At 41.6% G+C, this 26361-nt stretch overlaps 1 protein-coding gene across 4 annotated transcripts in view; it reads right to left on the bottom strand.

The window, feature by feature from the left end:
* Positions 1 to 200: 200 nt before the first annotated feature.
* The window catches only part of DAB1 (DAB adaptor protein 1), a gene marked incomplete at both ends in the record, with an annotated part of 120148 nt that continues 93987 nt past the window's right edge, over positions 201 to 26361 (bottom strand). For 2 of the 4 annotated variants that reach the window (XM_080623588.1, XM_080623589.1), the window contains 5 exons: positions 9240 to 9323; positions 10182 to 10309; positions 11121 to 11669; positions 14075 to 14183; positions 15327 to 15389. In XM_080623588.1, the coding sequence (XP_080479714.1) occupies positions 9240 to 9323; positions 10182 to 10309; positions 11121 to 11669; positions 14075 to 14183; positions 15327 to 15389 (933 nt within the window). Of the gene's footprint in view, positions 246 to 384; positions 499 to 9239; positions 9324 to 10181; positions 10310 to 11120; positions 11670 to 14074; positions 14184 to 15326; positions 15390 to 18335; positions 18393 to 26361 lie in introns of those variants that run through there. The other 2 variants (XM_080623586.1, XM_080623587.1) reach the window with 2 other exon arrangements.

Genomic DNA, 26361 nt, shown 5'->3' with positions numbered 1-26361 from the left:
AGAGTTTTACTTTGTGCTGCCATAGGAATCTGCCATTGGTTGCCAAAAAGAACCATCAGGAACACTCGTAGAGCCAGTCCAGGAGGGCAATCATCTCTGCTTGTCAGTCAGAATCAATCAGAAAAAAGCACGAAAGCCAAAGGCCTGCCAGGTTGTTGGGTTTCGTTTGAGTCTTGGAGCACCACAAGCCTGTAACAACGCTATTTCTTAGGTCTGTTAATCTGGGCGTAGAGAGGTTCTGCTTCCTGGGGATAACAAAAATAAAATCAGCAGAGACGTCTCCAGACACGTTTTAGTGCATTTTTAAACATCTGCTTGAGAACAGCGATACCTTATGAGGCAAAACCCAAAGGAAGTGTTTGCTTTCTGTGCTGCCGCGAGTGATCACAGCACCCCGGTTGAGTTGTGGGGAAAATGGGACATTATTGCAGGAAATGAATGCTTACTATCAATTTTCTCTTCCAGTTTTGGCCGTGCACCGATCCTCAGGAGGTATTGCTGGGCACAGACATACGAAGAAATGAAACGGTATTTATACGACCAGATGTTTGGAAGTTTACAGGCCAGAAATGTAGCTGGAGTAAACGCTGTTACTTATACCAGGCTGAGATCCCCCTCCCCAGCAGCACAACAGCAGAACATAGCTATGGGTTTTACACAATTCATGGAGAAAAAGGCTTGCAAACAGAAGCCACCACTGAAAGCTGAGCTAATGAAGCTGCGATGGGATTCAAAATAACAGGATGAGTTGCCTATGAAGAATGAGGAAAGCAAGCTCTGTGCAGTTTGATTAGGAGTCTGCATAACCATTAGTACAATCATTAAAGCTAGGAGGAAAGCATGTCAAATTTGCCAACAGATACTTTCTTGGGAATTTCCTGGATGTGGCGGGGAGAGAGCTGCCATGTTTTTTAGTGTTGCTTCCTAGCTGACAACCTGGGCTTTCTTAATACTATATTCAACTCGGCTGCAGTGGGAAGCAAACCATCCATGGACCCTGGAATCCATTCTACTTTACTTCCAGAAACTAATTTATTAAACTAAGAATGACATCTAAAAAAGGAACAAGACAGGCAGAAAGGCTAATTAATGCCACACTGCATTAATTCTCCACAGCTTGATAAATATTCAAATACCATGCCACAACGTTGAACTTAACCAAGTTAGAATCAACTCATGTTACAGCAGCGTCAGCAGAAGTTGACTTTAAGCAATAAAAAGCCTCCAAAGGCTGGCAAATCACTGGGTGCTCTGGAGCACGGGAAAGTCTGGTAGGCGATAGCACAGGATTTTAACCACTGCTTATGAAAATGATCCTTTTCTTATTAGAGAAAACCAGCCCAAAGGTGGACCTGTAGGGCTATATTTAATCTGTGCCCAGGCTGCCTGGCTAGTGCTTCAGGCTGTGCCCCATCTCACCTCACTGTGCACTCTGGGTTGAATGAGGAGCAACACAACAAAGCCAAACTATGACCTGTTTCCTCCATGCCAAGAGAAGTCTTTTATACCTTGCAATGACTACGTTTGTGGAGCTTGCAGAGGCTCTGCTCCTCCATCTCTGTACATGAAGCCCTGAGTACAGTACGAGCATTATAAGAGGATGAGAGAAATCCTTTGGAATGATTAAATAAAGGCTGCTGAAATCATCCCCAGCAAGAAGCAAATATATTTTGTGACCTTGAAAAACCGAAGGTAATCAGAAGAGATGACTGAGAGTAAATAACTGCATTTCACATACTGTGTGTTAAGTCTACCTATGCCAATTTTCATGTACCGCAGACATGAAGCTGGCAGAATGATCTATCACAGCTAGTTCAGAGAAAATCTGTACTAATTAATGTGGGAACCTGACACACACCAGCCCATTCTTCAGGCATTTGCTGAACCTAAGGTGATTGCGAAGGGAAGCGAAAATGAAGGAGGAGAAGAAAAGGGGAGGGAGAACATCCCTTTGGAACAAAAGATGTCAGTTTTTCAAATGCCTTCAGGGAAAAAGAGCTTTTCAAAATGTCAAGCACGCTTGTTAGAGCTGTCCTCAAATATCTTCAAGATATGCAGATGCCCATAAGTAACAGGTGCCCTACGGTGTCACAGAACTTGACACCCTTGGAAGAGAAAGAGGAGTTCATCATTGGTCATCAGCACTTTCAACATCACACGAGGCAGCCTTTAGAATAAGGAATTTCTTTTATTCATACCCAACACTTATCAAACATATACTTCATGGGGCAAAGGTCTGCATTTCTCACTGATCTGAATCATTTTTCTTCCAGTAGACCAGAACATTCTGAATGAAAAGTGTGCTCTTACAGCTTCCTTTTAGCTGATTTCCTCCTTCGGATGCCTAAACGAGAAATTAATTGCAGTAATTGCGCTCAATCTTCTCAGCCAAAGATTATGTCAATGACTGAGATTTGTTTTCTAATATTATCTTGAGGTAATTCAAGCAGTGCATCTTGCCTGTAGCCCAACACTGCAAATGGTATCTGTAAAGTATTGGTAATGATACTCAAGAGAGCAAGAGAGAGCAGAAAGGGACAGAAGAGAGGAGAAAAAAGCAGAGTGTGTTGACTTCATGCATAGCTTCTCCTACAATGCCAGGCAGGGGGAATTTCACAAGCATTATCTTGGAGGCTCATGGAAGCACAAATAAACCCCCTTTATTTACATACTTCACACAGAAGTCACAGGCCATGTCATAACGGGCAGGCGAGCCCAACTCTTCTCACAGCATTGGAATCATCTCACCTATGTCTTCTGCTTTCTATTTCTATCGCTGTGTTAGGAACACATCCGAAGAGACAGAAATGAAAGAGTGGATCAGAAAGAAAGAGAGGAAGAAATAAAATAGCATACAAAGCTTCCAATTCACATAAACACCTTGAATCTTAAAGTGTTTTCCTTTCTATAGAGTTGGCCTAGAAGCACTTCTGATGTGGTTTCATCAACCCACAGCAAGAAACCAAGGTGGCAACTGACAGCACCTTTTTTTTTGCTGCTAAATCCTACTTGAAGGTTTCTATCAGCTTTGGGGATATGGAGTTTCTGGCAGATGTTTGAGAAGTAAATGTTTCCCTTTATGTTTGGAAGCTGCTATCGAAGTAGTGTGTAGCTATATTCTCACATACTAATGGGGCTTTTTATGTTGAACAGCAGCCTTTAAATAACAATATTTTGCAGGAAGAGGATATGGATCCACAGGTCAGCTATCTGACTGAAGTGACAGACTGCAGTAAGGGACCAGAAATGTCTAAATATACATGCTTTAAGTTAGACTTCTAAATATTCACGAAGCTACGAAGATGTTCTGCAAATGTTGAGTTATGAAGTCTCTCGGAATTCATTGCAAAAATTGCCAAAGAGGAAATTTTCCCTATGTATGCTACATTTACATATTCCAGAAATACTTCATGCCTAAAATCAGTTTATTCTTTCCATTTTAAGGAGCATTTTGCACAATAAACAAGACTGTAGCAAACAGTAAGTATTCCTGGTACAGTACACTACTGCACAAGGTAACAAGGTCGCTAATGGTTTTGAATGCCATCATGTAAATACTTGAAGTAAATTTGCATCCAATTTAAAGACATTAACATCTGCTCCCCAGCAGAACTAATCAGTGGAGAACATCTCCTGAACGATTCAGCATCTACTTGGGCTTGTGTAGGGGAGCTCACTCACAACACATAACACAGGACTTTTCCACTGGCAGTCCTTTCATCATTGTGAGGCACCCTGCTATGTGCAAAGCTTCAGGCAAGACGTACTGAATTGTAGAGGTGAGGCCCGCATAGATTTCTTTGCCCTTTACAATAGATTCTCAGCACCAGTTTTACTCCTGGCTGACTGATCAGAAAGGGCAGGCTCAAATGATAGAGTTTCATGAAATAAGTGTGCTGGAGTGCCAGCCAAAATGAGAATCTTGTGCTGGGGATGCAGGTGAAAGGAGTAGGAGTGCAATGCGTGTTCTCCATTTATTGCATGCTGACTCAGTAATATAGGAGACAGTAAATTTGGCAAGCAGGATTCAAATTAAATAACTTTGGTGATAAGACAGGTAATTCCTGTTGGCCCATTAACAGACAGTGGCTTATCTTTGGTTACTTTTATCACAGTTAGCCTCTATTAGCAGCATAAATACAGCAACCTTCTAGTTCTGGATTATGACTGGACAGTGCCTCTGTTCCTACTATAAACCTACCTAGGAATATTTCCTTGTCTCAGTAGGCAGCTTGATTATAGCATTTTAAAAGTCTCTGTCATTTTAGTATCCAGACAGATGATCTGTATCCATAAGATGATAAAGCAGTGAGAGCTACTCAGAAAGATGAACCTTGCTCCATCTTGGTCCCAGTATAATAAGGAACTGCAGCCACACAATTATACTTTTCGTCTACGTATCTATCAATTCTCCTTCCTAACTTCTAAACCCAGTGGCCAATTTGAAGCAAATTGTTCAGAAGTCTCAAGGATACTAAATTATTGCAGTGCCTTTTTAAATCAATTCTTGTGCAGAAGACAGGGAACTTTTAAATGACCTCGTTACAGGGCAAGGTAGGAAGGCTCATCCTCTGATTGAATTGCTGGATTGCCAATCAGCAAGTACGCGGCTCGAGACAATCTGGACAGTAAGTTCTTTCTTGTTTAGGGGAAGAAGTTGCAGAAACGGCAGGGTACCTGGCTACTTCAGGTGGGCTTGAAGACACTGGAAGAGGTGAGAAACCCTTGTATGAGCTGGTCACATTAAAACTGATAGCTTGAAGGGAATTGTAGCAGTGGAGATGAAGGCAAATCTGTGGGATGCCTTTGTTCATAGAGCAGGCCGACTTTCTCTGACCTTATCCCTTCAGACACCCTGGGAAATACGATGATGAACAAACAAGCAGGAGGCCTGAAATGACAGTTTTAGGATCTCTCTGGAATGCAGCAGTATTTCCCAATCTGTGATCCCTTTCCAAACACACAACACTACTACTTTTCTCTCAGATTCACAGCCCTGTGCGGTACTTTGTCCTTGGTTTGAGAATGACACTCTTGAGAACAGGTCACCTATAGTCATTATGAGTTTCCCTTTGGACTCTTTTCAGTTCCTATTGAGCCAGATGAATGATAGCAACAGATCCTACAAATACAGCCTTTGATATTTTGAGCCTATTCAGAGTCCTAGTGCAATAGAAAAGGTGCTTCTGCACCTCTGGAAGAGGAGGATGCAGAATCAGCTTAATGTGCCCTCCTGAGGCTCACTAAGCTCTCAGATAAAGCCAATGCTTTGTCCATAAGTCGTTATTTCTTTTGCAGCTTTCTAATAACAGTTACAGTCATCCATCCTGGAGCTGACTAAGATTATTAGGAACATTTATCACTAAGAATGGCACTTGCTCAAAGATGGATGATGGCAGCGGGCCACCGACGTACCACCAAAAGCTGATAGACAAATATTCTAATGAACTGTTGCTCTCCTGACAGCGCTGACTGCATCATGAAGGGTGTGACATATTTTGAGGGCTTATAATTGTCTGCACACATTTCACAGAGCAACCAAACAACTTTTTCAGGAAGATATGCTCCAGCCACAAATGTTTTGAAGGCTTCCTGAGAATCTCTCATGAACGACTGCCAGTGCAAGTCCTGAACTGGGCAGCTTATCAATAGAGCTGCATTTGTTCCAGCACTAAAAATGACTTTTATTGCAATAATTGTGGTATCAAATATTCCCTTACTCTCAGAATTTTCACCCTGTAGCTAATTTGCCTTCAAGAACCAGCTTGTGTGGTCCATATGGAGTTAGACCACACTCATGATATCTGATCCCAGCATTCAGGATGAATATATTCTTTCTATAGTCAGAATGTTTGGTTAGGAGATGCTGGCCAATATAACCACAGATAACCAGATGAGCCTGGCATCAGAGAGTCAAAGTTTGCTCCTCATCTTCCTTTTTCTCATTGTGCTTGAAGGCTCCTATTGCCTTTGCTAAGCATTCAACTGTATAGCCTCAAGGCTTCTTAGTGCCACAGTGTGCCAGATCCACTGCTGAGGCTGAAACACCCCCAAGAACAAAAATATCCACACCAGCATGGTCTGCACCTAACACCCTGTAACTCAGGCTGATTGGGTGCACTGATGCAAAGAGGATGAGCAGATTAAATCTCCTCTGTTCAAACTTCTTGCTTTAATCTGAAATGTCAATAATAAGAAACCTTTAACACATTTTGTAGGATCATAGCTAAATACTGTTCTTTCCCTCTCCCTTCTTTCACCATAGTCATCCCACACACAGTCTAAAGACAGCAATAGGGATTAAATGCAAGTCAGCTGAAGATGGCAGTCTTATTATTCAGTGTTCTCTTTGCCTCTTCTGGAAAATCACTATTCATCCTCAACGCCACTCATAAACAAAGGGAAAACAACTGAATACAAATCTTGCTATGAACAGCTCTGCAAAGAGTTGACTTTATTTCACCTGCGAAAGTTTGAACTATATGCTTATCTCCAACCACAAAGGGACAAAGAGTAATGTGTCCATAAAATGTCATATTTACCTACTAAGAACCTATAACTATTGGTAGAAGAGTGACTTATAAGAACAGCTATCGGTAGAATAAGGATTTTGAGACCTTAAGTTGCAAACCACAAAAGGAAGAAAGGAAAAATGGAGAAAGTAACTGAAAGATGCTGAGTTATTTCTAAAGGAAAATGTGTTGCATCAAAAGAAATCATGAAACCTTGAGAGATCAGGGCACAAAATACCAGGAGGGTGAGCATTCTGAATACGTCAAGAGAAGTAAAGACACTGTACGGGTACAGCTGATTTCACAGAGATGCTGGGACCAGATACAGCTGAGATTTCTGAACACAACACTATGTCATGCTCCTGAGAGGTCCATTCATCTGAGTTGTGTACTGTGCTGTTCTTGGTGTGAGGAGCCATGTTCTAAAGAGCAAAGTAATCTCCCATCTACCACACAAAAGTGACTTTCATGAAGACTGTGATTCTTCTGTACTATGTGTTTCTCCCCATTGTTTCCCTCCGAACGTGGAGCTCAATACACAACACAGTAGTAAGTCCTGAATTGATGATTTGCCATGGAGATTAGACTTTCTGTTGCTCTGACGATAGCAGGCTTCAGAATGAGATGGGCTGGCTTTAGCAAGTGGATTTCCTACAGACTGCTGCTGAATGGCACTGCACAGAAGCACAATGACATTAGTGTAACTTCCCTGGATAGAGGCTTTCTTTTTGTTCAGCTTCCTGTCCTGCCCACAGCTTTTTAGGAATTATTATAATACGATAATCAGTAACATTATTTAACATTTCCCAGAATATATTTCTGGGAATTATACATATGCTATGCAAGACTCTATGAGGTTTAACAAAAAATAGAAGAAACATACTTAATCACTAGTAATACTCTGTTCTTGTAGCTCCCAGAGACCCTGAATGTATTCAAAGAATGTATTTTACTAAGCGTCATATAAAAGCAGAACAAAAGGAGTCCCTCACTTGACTGCCTTGCATGGTAAATACGCATTAACAGACTTAAACTACTGTTTCAAGTTACACCCAGAACTCCTGGTAGGTAAATGTGTGTGATGCTAGTTTATAAATGATGCTAACTATCTTAGTGACAGCCAGAAAATTAGAAAGAGATTTTATCATTATTATGCCCAGAATGAATTTCAGAATCATACTGACTATGATAAACCATAATGAACAAAGGTATGCGTGTTTCCAGAGTGTCTGACTCAGTTGAAGGTCAAATCCCCTTTCTTGATTGAGGAAAGAACACTCAAAATGGTCTGAAGTTGGGATAGCTGGCCGAGGTCAGGCAAAGGCAAAGCCAAATTGCTGTGTGGCACCATCCATCTGCAGAAAGAGTTCTTGCTGGAGTACAACAACCAACAGATGCTCTCACTAGAGCGGCTCATCCCAGCTCAACTTTATCCTTACACTATCATTTTTACAGTCAATGAGAGTCTAAAACTCTCTGTGACTCAGTGAGACACAAAGCTTAATGCTACTTCTGCTTCAGCTCCCAAGAGCTAAGCATTACGTTGACGTTACTAAAGAAGAGGGAGATGCCTTCTCACAGCACCACATATTAAAAGATAATCCCATTACTCCCAAGTGGATCAAAGCTAAGCTACTGTAAGATTTCTTTAACCATATTCAATGTACAAAGTAAACTGACTCCTAATAAAACTATTAATTTTGAAGAGAAACCAAATCACTTTGGCTCAGGGTGGATAAATCACCGGTAAACACAGTGCAATTTCTGTACAAAAATCAAAAGGCTTCTACCATTTTTATGGATTTGCTCCAGGAGCTCTCTGCTAAAGCACAGAAGCTGCATCAGATCCCGTACTTGGGTAATACAAAACATGAATGGCAGACACGGAGAAGATAATGAAACATATCCTTCAAACAGTAACACCAGAGAGTGTTTGGATGGAATAACAATGCCCAGCACTCATAAAACTCTGTAGCTTTACTGTCATATATACTGTACTGAACAAATCACAGAACATTCACTGGCAGCCACATTCTCTAATGCGTTCTGTAACACAAAAGATGCAAAGATCATCTTTCCCGTCTGTCTGGATTTAAATGAGTTATATTTGATCAATAGTTTTTAAAACGTCAGGATGCCAATGGTAATATGAATGCTCCTCATTTTCAGATGTTTTAATTTGCAGCTGGAGATAAAAGTACGCACATCCACTTCAATATTTTTACATGCAGATAACAAATGTGCTGCTTCTACGGATTAACACTTTGATTTAGGGTAGAGGTGCTCATGTATCATTACATAAGTTTATTTAATGTTATGTCTATGGGTAAGATGTCTTATTCCATTTAATATGTTACATCTGACTAAAGGCCAGAGTGGATTTGATAAAAAAATGTTCTGCCTAATACACTGTTAGTAATGGCTCAGTTTCCTTATTTCCCCTTAATATTCGAACACAAAGTAAAACAAGTGTACATTCTTTAAAGCATGCAGGCAGCTGAAACACACATATCTGCATAAGCTGCAACACTTAGTGAATGGCAAAAGCCATGCAAACCACCGAGCATGAGGATTACACTGTGGATAATGGAGAGGGGAAACAGAATAAATGGCAAGGAAAAATAAACCATGCACCATGAAAGCAATGGTAGGCACTGGTGGAAGAATAAGTGAGCACCTCATGGTGTAGAGAAAAAAAGGACAGATACCTACCCCAACCTGCGCTATCTAGCTACCGACCTGTGGACTTATAGTATCACCAGTTGGCTCACCAAAGGGATCACTGTTGGATGAGGCCTGAGACCCATCAGGCTAGAATACAAGAACATAACACCTTTTTTTCTCAACAATAGAAAGTGAAAAGTCAACAGGAGGTTATTTTCATGCTGTGGGCATAGCAAGTACATCCTATCTCATGAAAACCAGAAAGTGAGGCCTCGTCGCTGATACATTCTCGAAAGCCATAATGGTTTCCTACAGCTGATGCAGGCAGGATGAATCTCACCAGTACCTGCTGGAGCCCATGCAGGAGCTGCCACAGGCTTCTGAAGGTACAGGATCAGACAAACCAGAACTGCAGAAGGCATGAAAGCCAGTGAAACTATGTGAATCAGAAAGAGCCCAAGCTTGCCTTACTTTGTACTTTAGGGTTCTTTTTTCGTACAGACTCCCTCTTGCCTTTGGCTCACTTGGGCTCTGATCTACTTAAGATACTGTGATTTAAAGTCATGGCTTGGATAACATTTCTTGCTCTGGTCCACTGAGTCTAAGGCAAAGAATTCACATACTGAGGGCCAGAACATTGAGGAATGTAACTAGGCGAGCAACTGAGATGCAAGAACGTGCAAGACAACATCAAACCATCATCTTTTAACAGACAAACTCTTACATCTCTTTCTGCAGCCTCAGCATGTATGTTGTTTTACCTCAGGCTTCCTTATCATCAAGAAGTGAATGCTGGCATGCCAAAAAGGACATTGGATACAACTAAAATATATAAACTTACATGCGAATTCTGAGTTTGGCTCCTTGTATCCTTGTATCCCCTTAATTACCACCCAGCCCTATTAGAGTAGTTATTTCTGACACTACCAAACAACGTTTAAGTAACTTCTGTCTTTCCTAGCTAAAACCAGCTAATCAGGACGTAGGAACCTTGTTGCTACTCACAGCCTCTTGCTCCTCACTTTTGCTTGGGCTTTCAAACCCCTCTTCAAAGAGGTCATCCGCCGCAGGATCACTGGTATGAGATGCTGATGATTTCGATGGAGAACTCTGTCTGGGTGCAGGGGTTGGAGCTAAACCAAAATTAAGGTATAAGAATACACATCTGTTAATTTGTTAAGAAAGACTCAGCAGCACAAAGTTTGCTCATGCTTAAGAGCCCTCAACTTCTATTACCCCAGGAAATTTCTGACAAGGAGCTGTAAGAGGTAAATACGAACCCAGGAATCATTACCAATTCCATAGATTTGATTTCATTCCATTCAGCAGTTTCCAAATTAAGTTTGGCTGCATCTGCATACGTCTGCAGGAACCAGGGAGACGCCACTACATCACATTAATGCCGGAGTCGCCAGCCCTATGGCTGGTAACTGAAGCAGAAGGTCTCTGTCTGGCCCCTGGTAAATCTGTGCTTCATGAATTCCTCTTTTCAGTGATTTGCAAAATCCCCCATCTCCATGCTATGAACATGATAAGCTTATTTTACAGCTCTTCCCCCCATACACAATACATCAAGCTATTAAAATCAATACCCATCCCTTAATTTCTGCTAAGTATGACTTGGATAGGACCTAAGTGAAACCACTGGTCAGATTGAATGCCATGGGTATTTTGCAACGAGCTTGCATGTCCCTAGCACAGAACATGTATTACTGTCTTCTTAGAAATTAAATTTCAGACTGCAGCTATCAGGGCTGTTGGTTTCAATAATCTCTGAAATTCCTCTCTGATACTCTGCTTTATGGCTGAAACACATTTAATAAGCTAGACCATGCATGAAGGTTCTCAGTCTGTATCTGTGTTGCTATTTACTATATAACAAGATAGAAACGCTTTGAGAAGCAGTAGGAGGAGAGGGATGGCTGAAAGGATGTGAATACTCACGTGAATTTGTAGATGGTGTCGTGGAAGTCACAGGAGTCAAATTTAACTGAGAGATGTCAAAGTCATCACAATCATCTGCTTCCTGTGCCATCCCAACTTTGTTAAAGTAACTGGAGAAGGCCTCTGAGGTACAACTGAGGGAAGGCTGATCTGGTTTTCTTGATGGCACTGGTGGAGGCTGAGCCATCTGGAAATCTTTAAACATTTCTTTTCCCATTTTCTGTCTGGGCCTGTCTGTCTGTGGACTCGATCTGTTGGAATCACTTGTGGGTGGAACAGTAGCAATAGGAGCAATGGTACCTTGAAACATGGCTGCTTGTAAAGGCAAAACAGTTTGTGTTGGCATGAAGGCAGTTGGTTGGAACTGACCAGCTACAGATGGCCATGGTTGCTGAGTAGGAGGAAAAATACCGGGTTGGCCCCACGCTATCGGCTGTCCTCCCTGCATCACCTGAGCAACTGGAGGCTGAGCACCCATGGCCAACTGCTGTTGAACAAGTGGTTGCTGCCCCCAGAATGAGGGCAGAACAGCTCCCATGGCAACATAACCTTCAAAGAATAAAGATAGCGGGGGGGGAAAAAGAAAGATGAAATTTTTTAACACTGCTGTCAAGCGGATGCAGAAAAAGCTACATAATAAATCAGAAACATGCAGGCCACATGAGTGATCCCAGTGCTTCAGCACGGTTGAAAACTGAAAGGCATGGTTGAATTCTCATCACGGAACAAATACTTGCATACAGAAACCTGGGCTGGTGGATATTGACAATAATCGTTCCCCTTATCTGAAATGCTCTTTTATTCCTCAGTGGGCACCCCCATGGATCAGTTAAGACCTGTGTGCATGGATCTTGTTGGGACTGAACACGATCATAGACTCCTAGAGTGGTTTGGGTTGGAAGGGACCTTAAAGCCCATCCAGTTCCAACCCCTGCCACGGGCAGGGACCCCTTCCACTAGAGCAGCTTGCTCCAAGCCCCTGTGTCCAACCTCGCCTTGAACACTGCCAGGGATGGGGCAGCCACAGCTTTTCTGGGCACCCTGTGCCAGCGCCTCAGCACCCTCACAGGGAAGAATCTCTTCCTTATATCTGATCTAAATCTCCCCTCTGCACTGGCTCATGCTGGGAAGGATTTCATCTTTTCAGAGGTGCCCATATGCTGCTAAAAAACAGGCAGCCAGAGAAAGTAAGAGGGAAGGATGAAGATGCCCAGGATTCCCTCCTCTCTGGAGCTCTGCCAGTGTTCCTCCTCCTTTTTGCTTTTAATATTCATTGGGGAGAGTGACCCATCAACACCAGCTAGCTCCTGCCAATGGCACAGATACAAAACTGGATCTAAGTTACAGGGAAGAACCTTTAGATATGTTAGATGACAGCTCAAGGGCCCTCTAATGACAGTGTGACTTTCTTGCAAGAGGAAGTCTGCGCCATCTTTTCTGACACAGTTACAGCTCAAACCACTGGGACTCCAAATAGCAAAGAAGTGCCTCAAATTGCACATTAAAAAGTCAGAGCCCAGGTGAATTCAGATTTAAAAAATCATATTTTGCTATTACTTGGTTACTTGAGAGCATGAAAAAGATCTTGAGCTTCTGCTGTACTACATACCTAGTAATAACAAACCGCTTTAGGTATTCTTGTGGCATAAACCCCTTCTATTTTGGGAGGAAATTAAGGATTAAGACTAAAATTATACTGGTTTCCTATCAAACCTGAAGCCTTCTCTTAAGGGTTTGACTCTGTAGGAATCATATGATCAAATGCATTGTTATTTACACTGAAAAAAACCTCCGAACTAAAACTACTGTAAAAATGTTACAATTTAAGCCATGCAATACAATTCTGTTCCACTGATACAAGTATTATGCTTTACAGAGATGCTGTTTCACATTTACATTAATTATTTACTGCTAATACTTTACAATACGCAACCTCTCTTTTACTTGTTTTTAATGGAGTATTTTTCTGAGTCCTCCTCGCTTTATCACTAGGCTGCTTTCTAACGCTAAATGTAAGGGTGGCTGCAAAATCTTAAAGGGAAAAGCTCAAAGTAAAATACAGAAACTGAATTGTTAAAGACTAAGTTAACGATTGATAAAGGCACAGTATACAGATACTGTATACACATCTGCTACATATACATATACAACAGATACATATCTGCTTCAATCTGCTCTGATGGATTCTCCAGGTATCCTTTTACCTTGTCGCTACAGTAACCTCATCCAAGCAGCGAAGGTTTCCATCTGACATTATCCCTAAACACTTCACCATCAGTGTAACCTGTCTGAGATGCAGTGGCTAATCTGATGCTGCAACGCAGCCCATCAGAGGAATTAACCAATTAGGAAGTCACTGTTGAATGATTCAAGGCACTTCCTCCTCCTCCTTTTGCTAAGTGAAGCTGCTCTTGCAGTGCTCCTTGCATCCCAGGGAGAGATCAGCAGTCAAAACCACACGCCTTGTGTGTCTGTGCAGACCGCTACGCAGCTTTTGAATTTGGAGCACTTTGAGGAATATAGAAAAGTCTAAAGGAAATACCAGGATTTGACTAAGTGAAATACCTTCAAATGCAATCCCATTCTCCATGTCTTATTCTCTGTTTAAGGAACACAGCACGGAACGTTCACTGCTACCACAAAAAGAGCAAAGCTAACCTAAATGCTTTGTTCTTTCTTGATACTGCACCTAGAAGGTATGTTACCCAGATGCTGAACTGTGCCTGAACTCCCAGTGACTTTTTTGGCTTTTGCTTTAAAAAATATAGGAATATTCAATATAATAGACTCCCTGCTTGTTAAGGACTTCTTTTGCCTTGCCCTGCAGCACTGTCCTCAAAACCCTTCCCCACTTCCACTGTATTACATTAATGCCCTGAGCACTGAAATGCAAACCAGAGCTGAGAACTGATACCAAATCTGAGTCGAGCCTCTATTTCCAGTAGGTTTCTTACCTGAGGGTACGGCAGCAGTGCTGAAAGGTACAGAACCAAACATGTCTGTACTAGCAGGAAGTGACTGGGATGAAGATGGGATAAAGGCATCACCTGGAGTAGCAGGAGTCTGCAAGAAGACAGGAATAAAAAACAATGATGGCATATCAGCTGCAGCTTCTGCAGCACGACTTTGCTGTTGCATCATCCATCATTCTAAAAACACAGGCTTGGAGGGAAGAAAGGGAAAGAAAACAGAATGGAAAGATGAAGAAGTAGCAAAGCAATAGAAATAAGAGTACTAGAATGTGCTGGAAACAGGAGAAAGAAAGAAAATGAGAGACTGTACCTGAGGAAAACACAAAACTAAAATTTGCCTGGAAAACCTCTCATACAAAATATGGGCAATATTTCTTTCCCCAGAAGATAGAGACTTGTGATTCTAGGTGTTAGGTGACAACCAGCAGAGGCAGTGACCAACACATTAAGGGAAGAAACAGTAAAGGTAAATGAAGTATCTGCAGGGTTGATGGAAATGTGAATAAAAGTTGCTTTCTATTAAACAACAGGACTAAAACTATAGGTCTATATTAAAGGAGAAACCCAACCCAAGCAGGCTAAGGATGAGGAGACAGCACTCTGAACACCTAGTCCTGGACATGCTCCAGAGTACCTTGGATGTCTGAGGCTCCTGACTTCACAGTCACTCAATATATTCAGTTTATCCATACTCCCTTATAGCTTAATGTAAGGTTCAGAAACTCTATAGAAAAATGATTGAGGTTTCATTTTATAATGCAGAAAAGCATGTTGAGAAAATTTCCTCTGCCCTCAAAACACATTCAGCCCTTTCTCTCTTTACTGCTTTATCTTCCTTCCTTTAACAGCAGTTCCGGGATATGTGCTTGGTGGAACCAAAGAGACATGATATATAAGGCTGTAACTGGATCTTCCTGCAGCGCAGTGGCGAGACAGCATGCAGTGAAGCATGTACCCCTGATAAACACCAGGGAAGGAGATGTGCAGCTCAGGTTATATCTTACGTGACACCTAGCCCTATATCAGAAAAATAAAAATTGAAGAGATTTTTTGCACTGACTCCACATTCAATTTCTTCCCCTTTATTTTCTTGCAACATAAAAAGAACTTTGAAATCCTTCCTACTGGAATGGCTGATGACCTGAATTGTAAATGTGCTCCGTAAATGTGCTCCATAAACGTGCTGAAAATAGCGTGTAGAAAACCGCACGGTTCCGTTTCCTTGGCTACTCACTGGGGGAGAGGTTACATCAGGAGGAGTGGACATGTCCCCAAAAAGCTCTAGTTGGGTAACAGCCTGTGAAGAGAGAAAAAAGAGAAACAACCCCTTTATTTTTTGAGGAGAAGCAGCTGCGAGTTAACTACTTACAGTGTGTAAAGTTAACTAGCAATGGCTAGGAAGATAAATCCCCCTAAAGAGAAGTAGGCTTCAAAGGTCAAATCCCATATGGAGAAAGCACATGGGCTCAAGCTGTGGGATTTTGATATTGCTGATGGACCCAAACAGACAGCAGCTGACCCTGTAAAACGATTCTGTAGGGAATTCTCCACCATCAAAAAAATGAATAAAGCATAAAAACCTAACCAGAACGGGACTGGATGCATTACTGCTCTACCCGCATCATCAGAGAGATCCAAGCATGATTTATGGCCAGCTCCTTTCCTATATCCCCATTTCAAAACATGGCAGCAGACTAAGGAAGTGATAGAAGGCTACAGAAGGGAAGGGCTTTTAAAGTGCTGCCTGATTTCCCCTGGCCCATGGGACAGGTTTGACCTGGATAAGTGGATTTCAAGGAGGATGCACAACTGGGTTATTGTGAGTTTGCAGCTCTATATTTAAGTCATGCTAAAATGTTTTCCGAGGGCGTCCTTCAGTTTGATCTCAAAATAGGTCACCCATACAGGTCTCAGTCAACTGGACCAGAAGAGAAAAAGCACTTTCATAATAAGGAGCGCCTTGGGTGGCTGCATAATCAAAGCTCCTTCACATACTCTGAAGCAAAATTACTTTCTTCCACCCATTTACCTCTACCAATCACTTCAGATGAAGGAATGGTAAAGCATGGATCCCTTATAGCTCTGCAGGACACCTAATCCACATCTGCCATCCTTATCAGGGTGGCTCTTCTGGAAAGCTTTGATGGGAACTCAAGAACTACTCTTTCTCCACCACCTTTCTTCTGCTTACGGCCTTTCCTTCTTCCCTGTATCATACTGCATCACATCCATACACCTGAGAAGCCACAACTGTCATTGCGAATGAGATTTAATGCAACTCTTGATTCAGTTGCAACCTATCACATACATTGGTTTGAAATTCAAATTGACTCCTGACTTACAAAGGCAGCCACTTAATGCTATGGACATAGACCATATGGGCTGCTTGTTCTTTACAACCTACCAAACGAACAAGACCATCCAAAGAACTTCTTCCTGCCCTCAACCTTCTATTAGAAATCATCCTTTACGAAATAAGACAATCATTTAAAATATAATAATTGCAAAGATTTATAGGTTTCTGCAATTTCTCTATTCCCATATACAAAAGCAACGCTACAATCATGTAGACCTGTAATTTGTCTAGCAGCTTGGATGATTCCCAGATTTCTATCTAATGATGTACCTAAGGATGAATTATTTCACATTTCCTCACATCATGTCTTGTATTAAATAGATCACATTGCTTTAGTGCTATGGCAATATATTTGCTTCTTATGGGTTTATATATCCCTCTAAGTATCTGCATGGAGATGGAAGAGGGAAGAAAGGAAAACCCAAGTTTTCTTCAGGATACACCAATTATACACCGATTCTAGTATACATTACTAAAATACTGCTAGAAGTAGCTTCAGCAAAAAAAAGCTCAGAAGTCACTTCTGCAGCGTGTGCAAACACACGGGGCAAGCATTGTTCAAATGCTCAGAAAAGTCGGAATGACAACTGCAGCACTTGTTTGGAAATCACTTCAAGCCTCCTGTAGGCACTACTGACTCAAGAGATGCCAGGTGACACCAAAGAAAGAGCAACTTCTCATCTCTCCAAACTGCTTGTTCAGTATCACTTCTAAATCTGCCCTTTTCTTGCATCACTGGTGAGGTTTTCACTGTTTTCTTCTCTCTGGCTTGGTAAGAAATAGCTTGTGTCTTTGGCAGGGGGGTTGGAACTCGATGATCTTAAGGTCCTTTCCAACCCTAACTATTCTATGATTCTATGAACAAAGGTTTCCCTGGGTGAAGAAGCAGGAGAGCAAGCCAGAGGGGATGTGAAAGGGCAGGGGCACACATGGTTATACAGACTAAGAGGAACTGTGTGTAAAGTTATATGTCTGTTGTGGAAAAAATATTAACCATTTCATTTAGAAGGCCAGGCTGAATGGGGCTTTGAGCAACCTGGTCTAGTGGAAGGTGTCCCTGCCTGTGGCAGCATGTTGGAACTGATGACCTTTAAGGTCTCTTCCAATGCCAAACCATGCCGTGATTCTATGATGCTATGATCCTTTGGTACATATTTGAAAGGTGGTAACTCAGATGTCCATGCCTTGATACCCCTGTAAAATGGGAATAATAATACTTTTCAGAGTGTTTCAAGGTGATGGATCTTTGGAAACTCTGCACAGATATAATTCTGTTAAAGTTCTTAAAACAAACTCTATGGATGGATTTCTACACAGGCAGCTGGAGAGTGACAGGAAAGCTGTCTTTGCTGTTTGTTGTAATACACATCATTCACAATATTCCCCAAGAAAAAGGAATATACGCACAGGGGAGTTACTTGTTAACAGAATAGGAACCTTACGTGCAAGAGGAGCTACAGAACTATGTCAGAGAATGCAAACAGAAATCTAGTGGGAACACAGCTTCCTCATTTACTTACTAGAGATAGCTTTAAACAGCAACAGTTGGAGGTGGGATTTTAAAGTCCCAAGTGGGTCAGATCTTGATTCTGGATCTAGGTTTTTCGATACAACCCTATTCTCAGCTGAAGAAATGAATTCATCTTCTCTGACATAGACGTAGTTTTATCCACTTGCAGCACATGAGATTCTGGGTACCGAATAGTTATCTTTTATTTTTGTGATTTCACTGTCTCCACAGAACTGATGTCACCTATTAGGCCTTTCTGAATTATTCACATCCGATATTAGTGAAGTTAATCCCAAACAGAACATTTTCAAATTGCACGTTTCCTATAGCTGATTTAATCTCTATTTCCTTAAAACATTTTAGTGTCACAACCTTACCTGAGTGACTGAAACAAGATTTTCATCAATGTCCAGCAATAAGTTTCCATTCTGCAGCTGTAAAGCATGATTTATGAAATGAAATGAATGATTTATGAAAATGACATGAATTTCTGAGCATGAAAATGATAACCTCCATAATTATTGCCTTCAGTATTGAAATGAAAACCCTTTCCATCTTGCAGCGAGCACAGATATAAAATCACGTAGTAAAAACAGTGAGTTTGCTTCTGGGATGTGGGGCAAACATACATGTTATTTGTGCTAAACCTCATCTTCTGGTGTATAAGGCGATTTTACCACTTGTATCATAACTATTTATTTTCCCAGACATTTATTAATTCAGCAATAAGCATACCCTGTGAGCTCCGATCCTGCTTACATTAGTGGAACTTTTCACTGCCTTGGTGAAAGACTTAACATCAGGACAGGACTTAACATCCCAAGGGGGAAAAAAGCTGTAAAAGCAAGTATGTGCAGAAAACCACAGCTTTCTCTTAACTAAAGAACTATAACATCAACGTAGACCTAGTGAGGGTGAATATTTTCCTTCTATAGTATTTTTTAAGATCACTTACAGAAATCAATCCAATTATATTTAAATACATGGTTTGTGTGTGTGTGTAACTACATGCGGCACTATGCTGCTCACGCATGCATCCATATCTATATCCATCTACATATTTAATACAAATTACCACTTCAATGCCCTCGGAGTGCTAACTATATTCACTGTTGGTGATTTTATTTCTTGAGAAACAAACATAACAGCAAGTTATCGAAAATCAAACCTTAGATGACTGAGAAGCTTCATACAAGCTCCCAGCCAGTAATCCCATCTTAAACCAAAGGCATTTAAAAACCTCAGAAACAGCCTAGAATGCTTTATTTCCCTCCTTCATCTCATCACAGACTGGAAAACAAGAGACTGGCAAAAGGCAAAGCTAAAGGAAGAAAATGCCACCATCCACAGCCAGGGGAGGACTGCGTTCTGGGGGCTGACAGCGTGTCCATCCAGCCCCAGGTAAGGGACGTGTGAACGAAGCTTTGTTCATTTATTCAAAGAACTCCACAAACCTTGAGAATATTCTTAAAATGAACCCAGAAGGGTTTACACCTTCAGGAGGGACTAATTTTGGCTGCTAGTTAATCACTTTTTGTTCTGACAGCCCTCCTGTTTAACCTCCCCATCCTCCAGCACCCAGGGATGCGGCTCGCGTCGCTCTGTAGCTCCAAAGCCCTCAGCCCCACCGATCACTCTGTGAAACCAGCTGAGAAATAACCACGTCTCAGCACAGAGGAAACATGTGCGCAGTGTTCAATGGACCATTAGAAATTCCCACCTGTGCTACAGCGGGACCTTGCAGAAAACATTTGCCCAACATGTCATGGTGCATCCCCAAGTGCCCAATTATCATGCAGCACTTGAGCTGCATCTTTCATTAGCTCGTGTTCTGCATCACACACTGGTGAGGAGACACTTCCTCAGGGTGAAATATCCCTGTCTGTTAAAGCATGGAACCAGCGGCAACGGCGACTGTGCCAAGGCTGCAACACCGTTACAGAGGGCAGAATTTGGCCCTTTGAGCCTTCCTCCAATTTGTGTTCTTGATACTAAGTGCTTAACCTTCACAGTTAAAGTCCTCTCCCTCCTTCCCCAGTGCATGACAGAAAATAACCAGAAGCCTGGAAAGATGCTCCAGTCCTTCATCCTTCTCTAGGATTGCTGTCTGTGGGCTTCTCCACAGGCCAATGTAAAAGCTTGCTTTAAATATTCAAAAATGCATCCCCTTGAATATGAAAACACCTCTACAGCTTAGTCAACCAGGAACACACCAGTTACTTGCAACCCGTCACGCAGACCGAGGCGGAGGGAAGAGTATTAATCCTTGTATCGCCGTGACATTAAACCTATAATGAAGGCTCCATCTTTCTATGAAGGCATGTGAGACATGCTGTAAATCTTCTAAACGTGAAATATGTAAATCTGGCTTCTTAAAGCAGCAGCAAGCTTTTTAAAGCACTCCAGCCAGTAATGGAATTCTTCATGACACTTCTTACTATTCAGTAAAGAAAAACATGCTATGCAAGAGCTGGAGAAAAACCAAGAGTACAGAGATAAGTAAACTGCAGCCTTCATAAAGCTGAACTTAGACCAATTCACCTCCACTACAGTATTCACTCTGATTACCAGGTGTCGCAGAATGGACTCGGAGATCAGTGTGATCAGAAAAAAGCCATCTATTGTAGAAAACTAACTCTTTGTATACTATTGCTTAAAGTTGCTTACAATAACTTGGCCCATTGTGATTGGATACACATCTTTAAGGCCCTTAACAACTAACATATAATTGGTTAAGCACAGGTGTGAGAACCTGACCTTCAAAGCTTGCCCACAGTCCACGATTTAGCAACTCAGTAAATTCCAGCTCTTTCTTATCTTGCTGGGATTGTTACTCCCAGCGCCTCACTCCCGTCCTCCTTCACCTTTAGTTGTCCCTTGGTTCATGTCAAACTCCACATAGGCACTTGCTGATCTGGGTATGTGGCCGTTCTTTGCCAGAAAATCATCCACAACCAGCTACTCTGAAGACCATCTTTTCTAAGCAATGCAAAAGTTCAGCTTTTAAAAGAGAAATCTAAGTTGGGCCTCTTGCACTCATAGGGATGTGAACCACCTTATTTCTTTCACTTCTAAATACATAAACAGCCGGAATAGTCAACTTCTGTTAGTCAATCTTGTTTTACCAATGGCTAGGGATCTACACTGACTTGTAGAATGAGAAAACTTGCTTAATATTGCTCTACTTTTGCAAACAGGATGACAAAAGAGTGTCTAACAGAATGTGGTTCTGAAATGTCAGAGAATGAAGCAAAGATGTTGATTAAAAAGCATGAAAACGTATTCAGTAAATAAATTGTACTCTATTACAGAGCTCTGACAGTAAAAAAGAGTACAAAGGATACTAAATATAGCAAATAACCGCAACTAGTAATTAACCTTTGAGCTGGGTATTAGCTATTCAAATCTATTACACCAGCAGAGGGATTTAAACTTGGTTTCCTGCATTCAGCGTAAGCGGTGCACCAGTTGGCCCAGTAGACAAAAGAGTGATCATCCAACTGTGCTACCGCTCTGCATTTCAAATTCCCTTTTCCCAACGTGTATTTTACACTGGCAGTCTAATGACAAGTCAAATGGTTAGTCAAACTAAACACTTGTGTTCTTATTTCACTTGCAACGATAAATATTTTGGCTATGTCAAGTATATGTTTCTGATGGTTTGAATCATTATTTTGGGTCAGCAAAGCTCCAGTTATTTACACAACCTTATACCACAAGTGTTTATATTACTACGAGCTCCATGAGCTGCAAGCAGCTTGCTAATTAACTACAATTCATTCTAAAAAACAATTAGAACTATAACGAAGGAGCATGTCACAATCCTGACTGAAGTGATCATTAGTCAAACCACGTCTAGTAGGTTGAGACATACTGAAAACAACCAACAAGACATATTGTTTTGCTGTGAAACCACTGTTGGATTAATGAAGTAGCATGATAACTCAACAAAGCACTGCTCAATTGCTTCCTAATTAAAGAGAATACACTGAAGAATATGTGTGTGAAAAGAAATTGTCAATGCCTTTGCAATCTTCAGCTTCCGACAGATCCTAAAGATCCTCAAATGCCATAAACTTTTCCAGTTACAGAGGTAGTGGCAGTGTTACCATCAACCCTGATTTATACAGGTATGGCTGAGCACAACCTTTTAGTTGTAAGGCTGCTGTGAACATTTAGGGTGATTCCCAAATGGTACAGGTCCCATTAACAGCATGGGCTGCCATAAAACTGCACTGACTGATCTTTATCCAAGATACATGCATTTGGGCATCCATTACTTATACAGGGTTGAAATCCAGCGCTCAGAATCCTGTGGGATATAGGAACCCTCCTGTTTAAAGTTTCTCTTACCAGTTTCATAGGTAACTCTTACTTGCCAGAAGCACTCTTGTTCAAGCAATTCCCTGTATTTTTACTGGAAGTGACAAAACCAAGTCCTGACTTTGGTATGATGTACCCAACTCCAGGGTAGCCTCGAGCTTCATCGCATTCACCAACTGGCCAGTTCCCTTTGCCTGTTCACTGGGAAGCACTGTATGTGCTGGTTAAAAATGCTCTTAGACAAGGCTGCACAGCTAAAGAGGTGGGATGGTTAAGGATAATTGACATAATGGAGTATTGAGGAGTGTTCGAGTGAATTGGTTCACTGATGCTCGATAGCTTCCTTTAAATTAAGGCTCTCTTCATACGACAAAACATACATTCACTCATTTGTTTATTTTCTCTTCATTTGAAGGGAATTTAATTCTGAATTCCTTGTGTGCTTTGAGTATTTACTCTTACAGGAAACGGTATTTAAAACGTTTCAATTGGCACTTTTCTCAGACAGCCTCTAATAAATCAAGAGTCCAAAAGAGTAACTCTAGCTTAGAGCCAGACCCATGCTGCTTCCAGGCAACATGACGCTCAAGATAATTAAACTTCTCAGAGCACAGAGGATGCTGGTGCAAAGGTCCCAGCTGAAAGGCCACCTCATCTGTATCTTCTCTGGACCCCATGTGGTGGGTTCAGAGAGCATGGTATACACCATGGTATACACCAGTCACATCACACACATTCAAAAGAAATCAAGTCCAGAAAGATCACTGTTGTTGAACTAAACACTGAGGCTTTCAAATTGTTGACACAAGCTGCAAATGCTGTTGTCATTTACACTTGTGATGTTCTAATAGGCCCTAACATCTGTCTTTCAGACACATAAGCCTGTCTCTAGATTTAGGTACCTTTACAAAAAAAGGTGTCCCTGCCCGTGGCAGGGGGTTGGAACTGGATGAGCTTTAAGGTCCCTTTCAACCCAAACCATTTAATGACTCTATGATTTTAAAACACTTGCAAGCACAGTTATACAGGTCTATCTAATGCCTTTCAAAATGACAGGTGTCTGGAGCTATAACCAAGCTTGAGAAACAAGTTATTTCTACCTTCATTATTGAATGCTGCCTCAACATGCCATCTTCCAAGCCTTGAAATTTCCTGAGTGTCAGCAAGCAAAAATGCCAAGACCTGTGTACTTCTCTACTTAGTAACATAGGATAACACTGAATTAATCAGGAAAAAATCACAGCAGCTTCTCCCCAAACTGATGCAAAATGCATGTAACATTTTCCCCAGAACTGTATTGCCTTTAATTGTGGATTGGAGCACCTCCCGTATGGAGACAGGCTGAGAAAGTTGGGGCTGTTCAGCCTGGAGAAGAGAAGGCTGCGTGGAGACCTCAAAGCAGCCTTCCAGTATCTGAAGGGGGCCTACAAGGATGCTGGGGAGGGACTCTTCATCAGGGGCTGTAGTGACAGGACAAGGGGTAACGGGTTCAAACTGAAACAGGGGAAGTTTAGATTGGATATAAGGAAGAAATTCTTTACTGTGAGGGTGGTGAGGCACTGGAATGGGTTGCCCAGGGAAGCTGTGAATGCTCCATCCTTGGCGGTGTTCAAGGCCAGGTTGGACAGAGCCTTGGGTGACATGGTTTAGCGTGAGGTGTCCCTGCCCATGGCACGGGGGTTGGAACTGGGTGATCTTAAGGTCCTTTCCAACCCTAACTATTCTATGATTCTATAACTGATGCTGTTTAATGCACACTGCAATACAGACTAGCTGAAGCTACAAACTTTGCTACTTAGAAAGCAGATTGTGTGTAAATAAAGGTTTTAGCAAATCAGTATGAGCTGCAGGGCTCTGAGCAAATCAAAATGTAGTGAATCAATACAACGTGCAGCTGGGAACTTAATATATCAGCAACCATCAGATAAAATCTGCATCAGTCATATTGCATAAAGGACAAAAATTCACTGTGTGTACGGGAACTTTACCCCACAATCAATGAACCTGACCCATGGTTCAGCCACACTCTCTTTTCTCCACTTTAGAGAATATCAGAAGGGATAGAATATTACCCCAGAAAATGTATAGGAAACCAGGTAAGGTCAGGAATGCAAATAAACAGGAAGCCATAAGACACGCGACCTAACAGGCTGCATGACTGCGAGGGGCCACTGAAATGTTTATCACTTATTTATATTGCCCATGTTCTGTATTTAAAGTACAAATCTAACACCATACTAACACCCATGTCACCCATATCCAACAAGACAACCCTGTCACAGGGCAAAACCTGCAGCTTGTTTCTTGCTTTTTCTACGGTACAAACAGAGAGAGAATGATGGAAAACTGATCAAGGGCAGTGCTGCTGGATTACAGCCTTCCTCATTATGCGTTTATGGCCCAGAATCCTAAAGGATTGCACTGGGAAGTAAAGTAATTTCAATGCTTTGATAGCATGTGATCATTCTGCTGGTGATGCAGGGTTTAGGATCACATTGGGGGAACAGTATTACAAATACAGGAATTGAAAGCCTGCTAGCAGGAGTAGTCCTATGGGTTAAAAAGAGCTCAGTATGTGGCCCACATATGTGGTACAAATCAATATGACATATAGGAAAAATGAAATCACGACATTTTATTCCCATCTATGAAACAGTATTCCTACACTAGTAAAACACGCTATTTGACACGCTAGATGCAAAATTATGGATGGATTGAAACCAGAAGTATGCAAGTACTTACTTTCAACTTTCAGAAATTGAGATTCAAAGTCTTAAAAAGTCTATACATTAACAATGGATTAATTCTAACATCTAACCCTCCAGACTGTTGGAAATCAGACTCTGAATTCAGGTTAACTGCGCTTTTTGAGTATTCTTGCGTTACGTGGCATTGAAAGAACAACTTTTCAAGTTGAAATATCGTGAACTTTGAGCTAAGGTGCTAAAACCTACATAAGGCATGTATATAAAACACAGGCAGAAACTTCATCACTTTATATTATAGATGTTATAATCTCGGAAGACTGGAAGGAATACCTGGTTTCTGCTTCCTGTGCCATTAAATTTCTTATTAAGATGCAAACCACAAAATATCCCCGGAAAATATAACTTAAAAGGAGAAATAAAAAGGAAAAAATGATACAAAGTCGAACCAAAAAATACAGATTTAGTTATTACAGTACTTGATGAGAGAGCTAACATCGCACTAAGTACAGCAGGCACCAGTTGATGGTGATGGTCTCTGTGAAACATCCCTGACAGTGGCTAGTTCCTCTCCTTGGAACACAGCGGGTTGAGCAAGGTCTCAGACCTCTCATCTCAGCTGATGCTAAACAGAATCTGCTAGTGAAAATTCAGTGTTTTTTGCTGTGGATCCACTCCAAGCTCTCAGCTGCATAGCTGTTTATGCCAGTGCTGAGTGAAGGTAAAAGGGTTTTAATCAGTTTTTACTCGCATTTTGCACACGTGGAAGCAGAAAGTATAAAACAGCAGATGATGGGGCCCATGGGTCTTGCTAAAAGCAAGGAAAAAGCACCTTGACAAATCTCAGCGACCTTCTATAACGTAGAAGTAATTAAATCACAGTTAATGACAGACCTTGACTGGTAACACACATACCTAACGCAAGTCCAAACGAAACAGATATGTCAGCTACCTGCCTAACATACCAAACCTGCTCCATGGCATTAAGGGATCGGCCTCTTCTGCATCAACCTGACTCAACTGAATGCAGGACCCTCCTGCAGTGCCAATAGCTCCTTTCTAACCCCAATAATGGAAAAAACCCCCAAACCCACAAATACAAGTATCTTAAGACATGACAGTGCAATGTGAGCAATATCACTGGATATCACTTAGTAATATCCATGACAACTGCCCAGGCTGATGCAGGTCACAAAGACGACGGTACCCACACAGCAGATGGAAACAAATAGCTGATGTGTGGAGAGGCTGTTATAATAAGGGCCTCCTGCTACAGCACAAGTCTCACTATTGAAGACATGAACATGACAACATCTCACCTTCAGGGCTCAGATGTTACCTTTGGTATGGTGCTAAACGTTCCCATTAGAAGCCA

Source organism: Psittacula echo (assembly GCF_963264785.1).
Source record: "Psittacula echo genome assembly, chromosome: 7".
Classification (NCBI taxonomy): Eukaryota; Metazoa; Chordata; class Aves; order Psittaciformes; family Psittacidae; genus Psittacula; species Psittacula echo.
The sequence above is the reverse complement of the archived record's forward strand: the minus strand, read 5'-3'. Positions and strand labels throughout refer to the sequence as shown.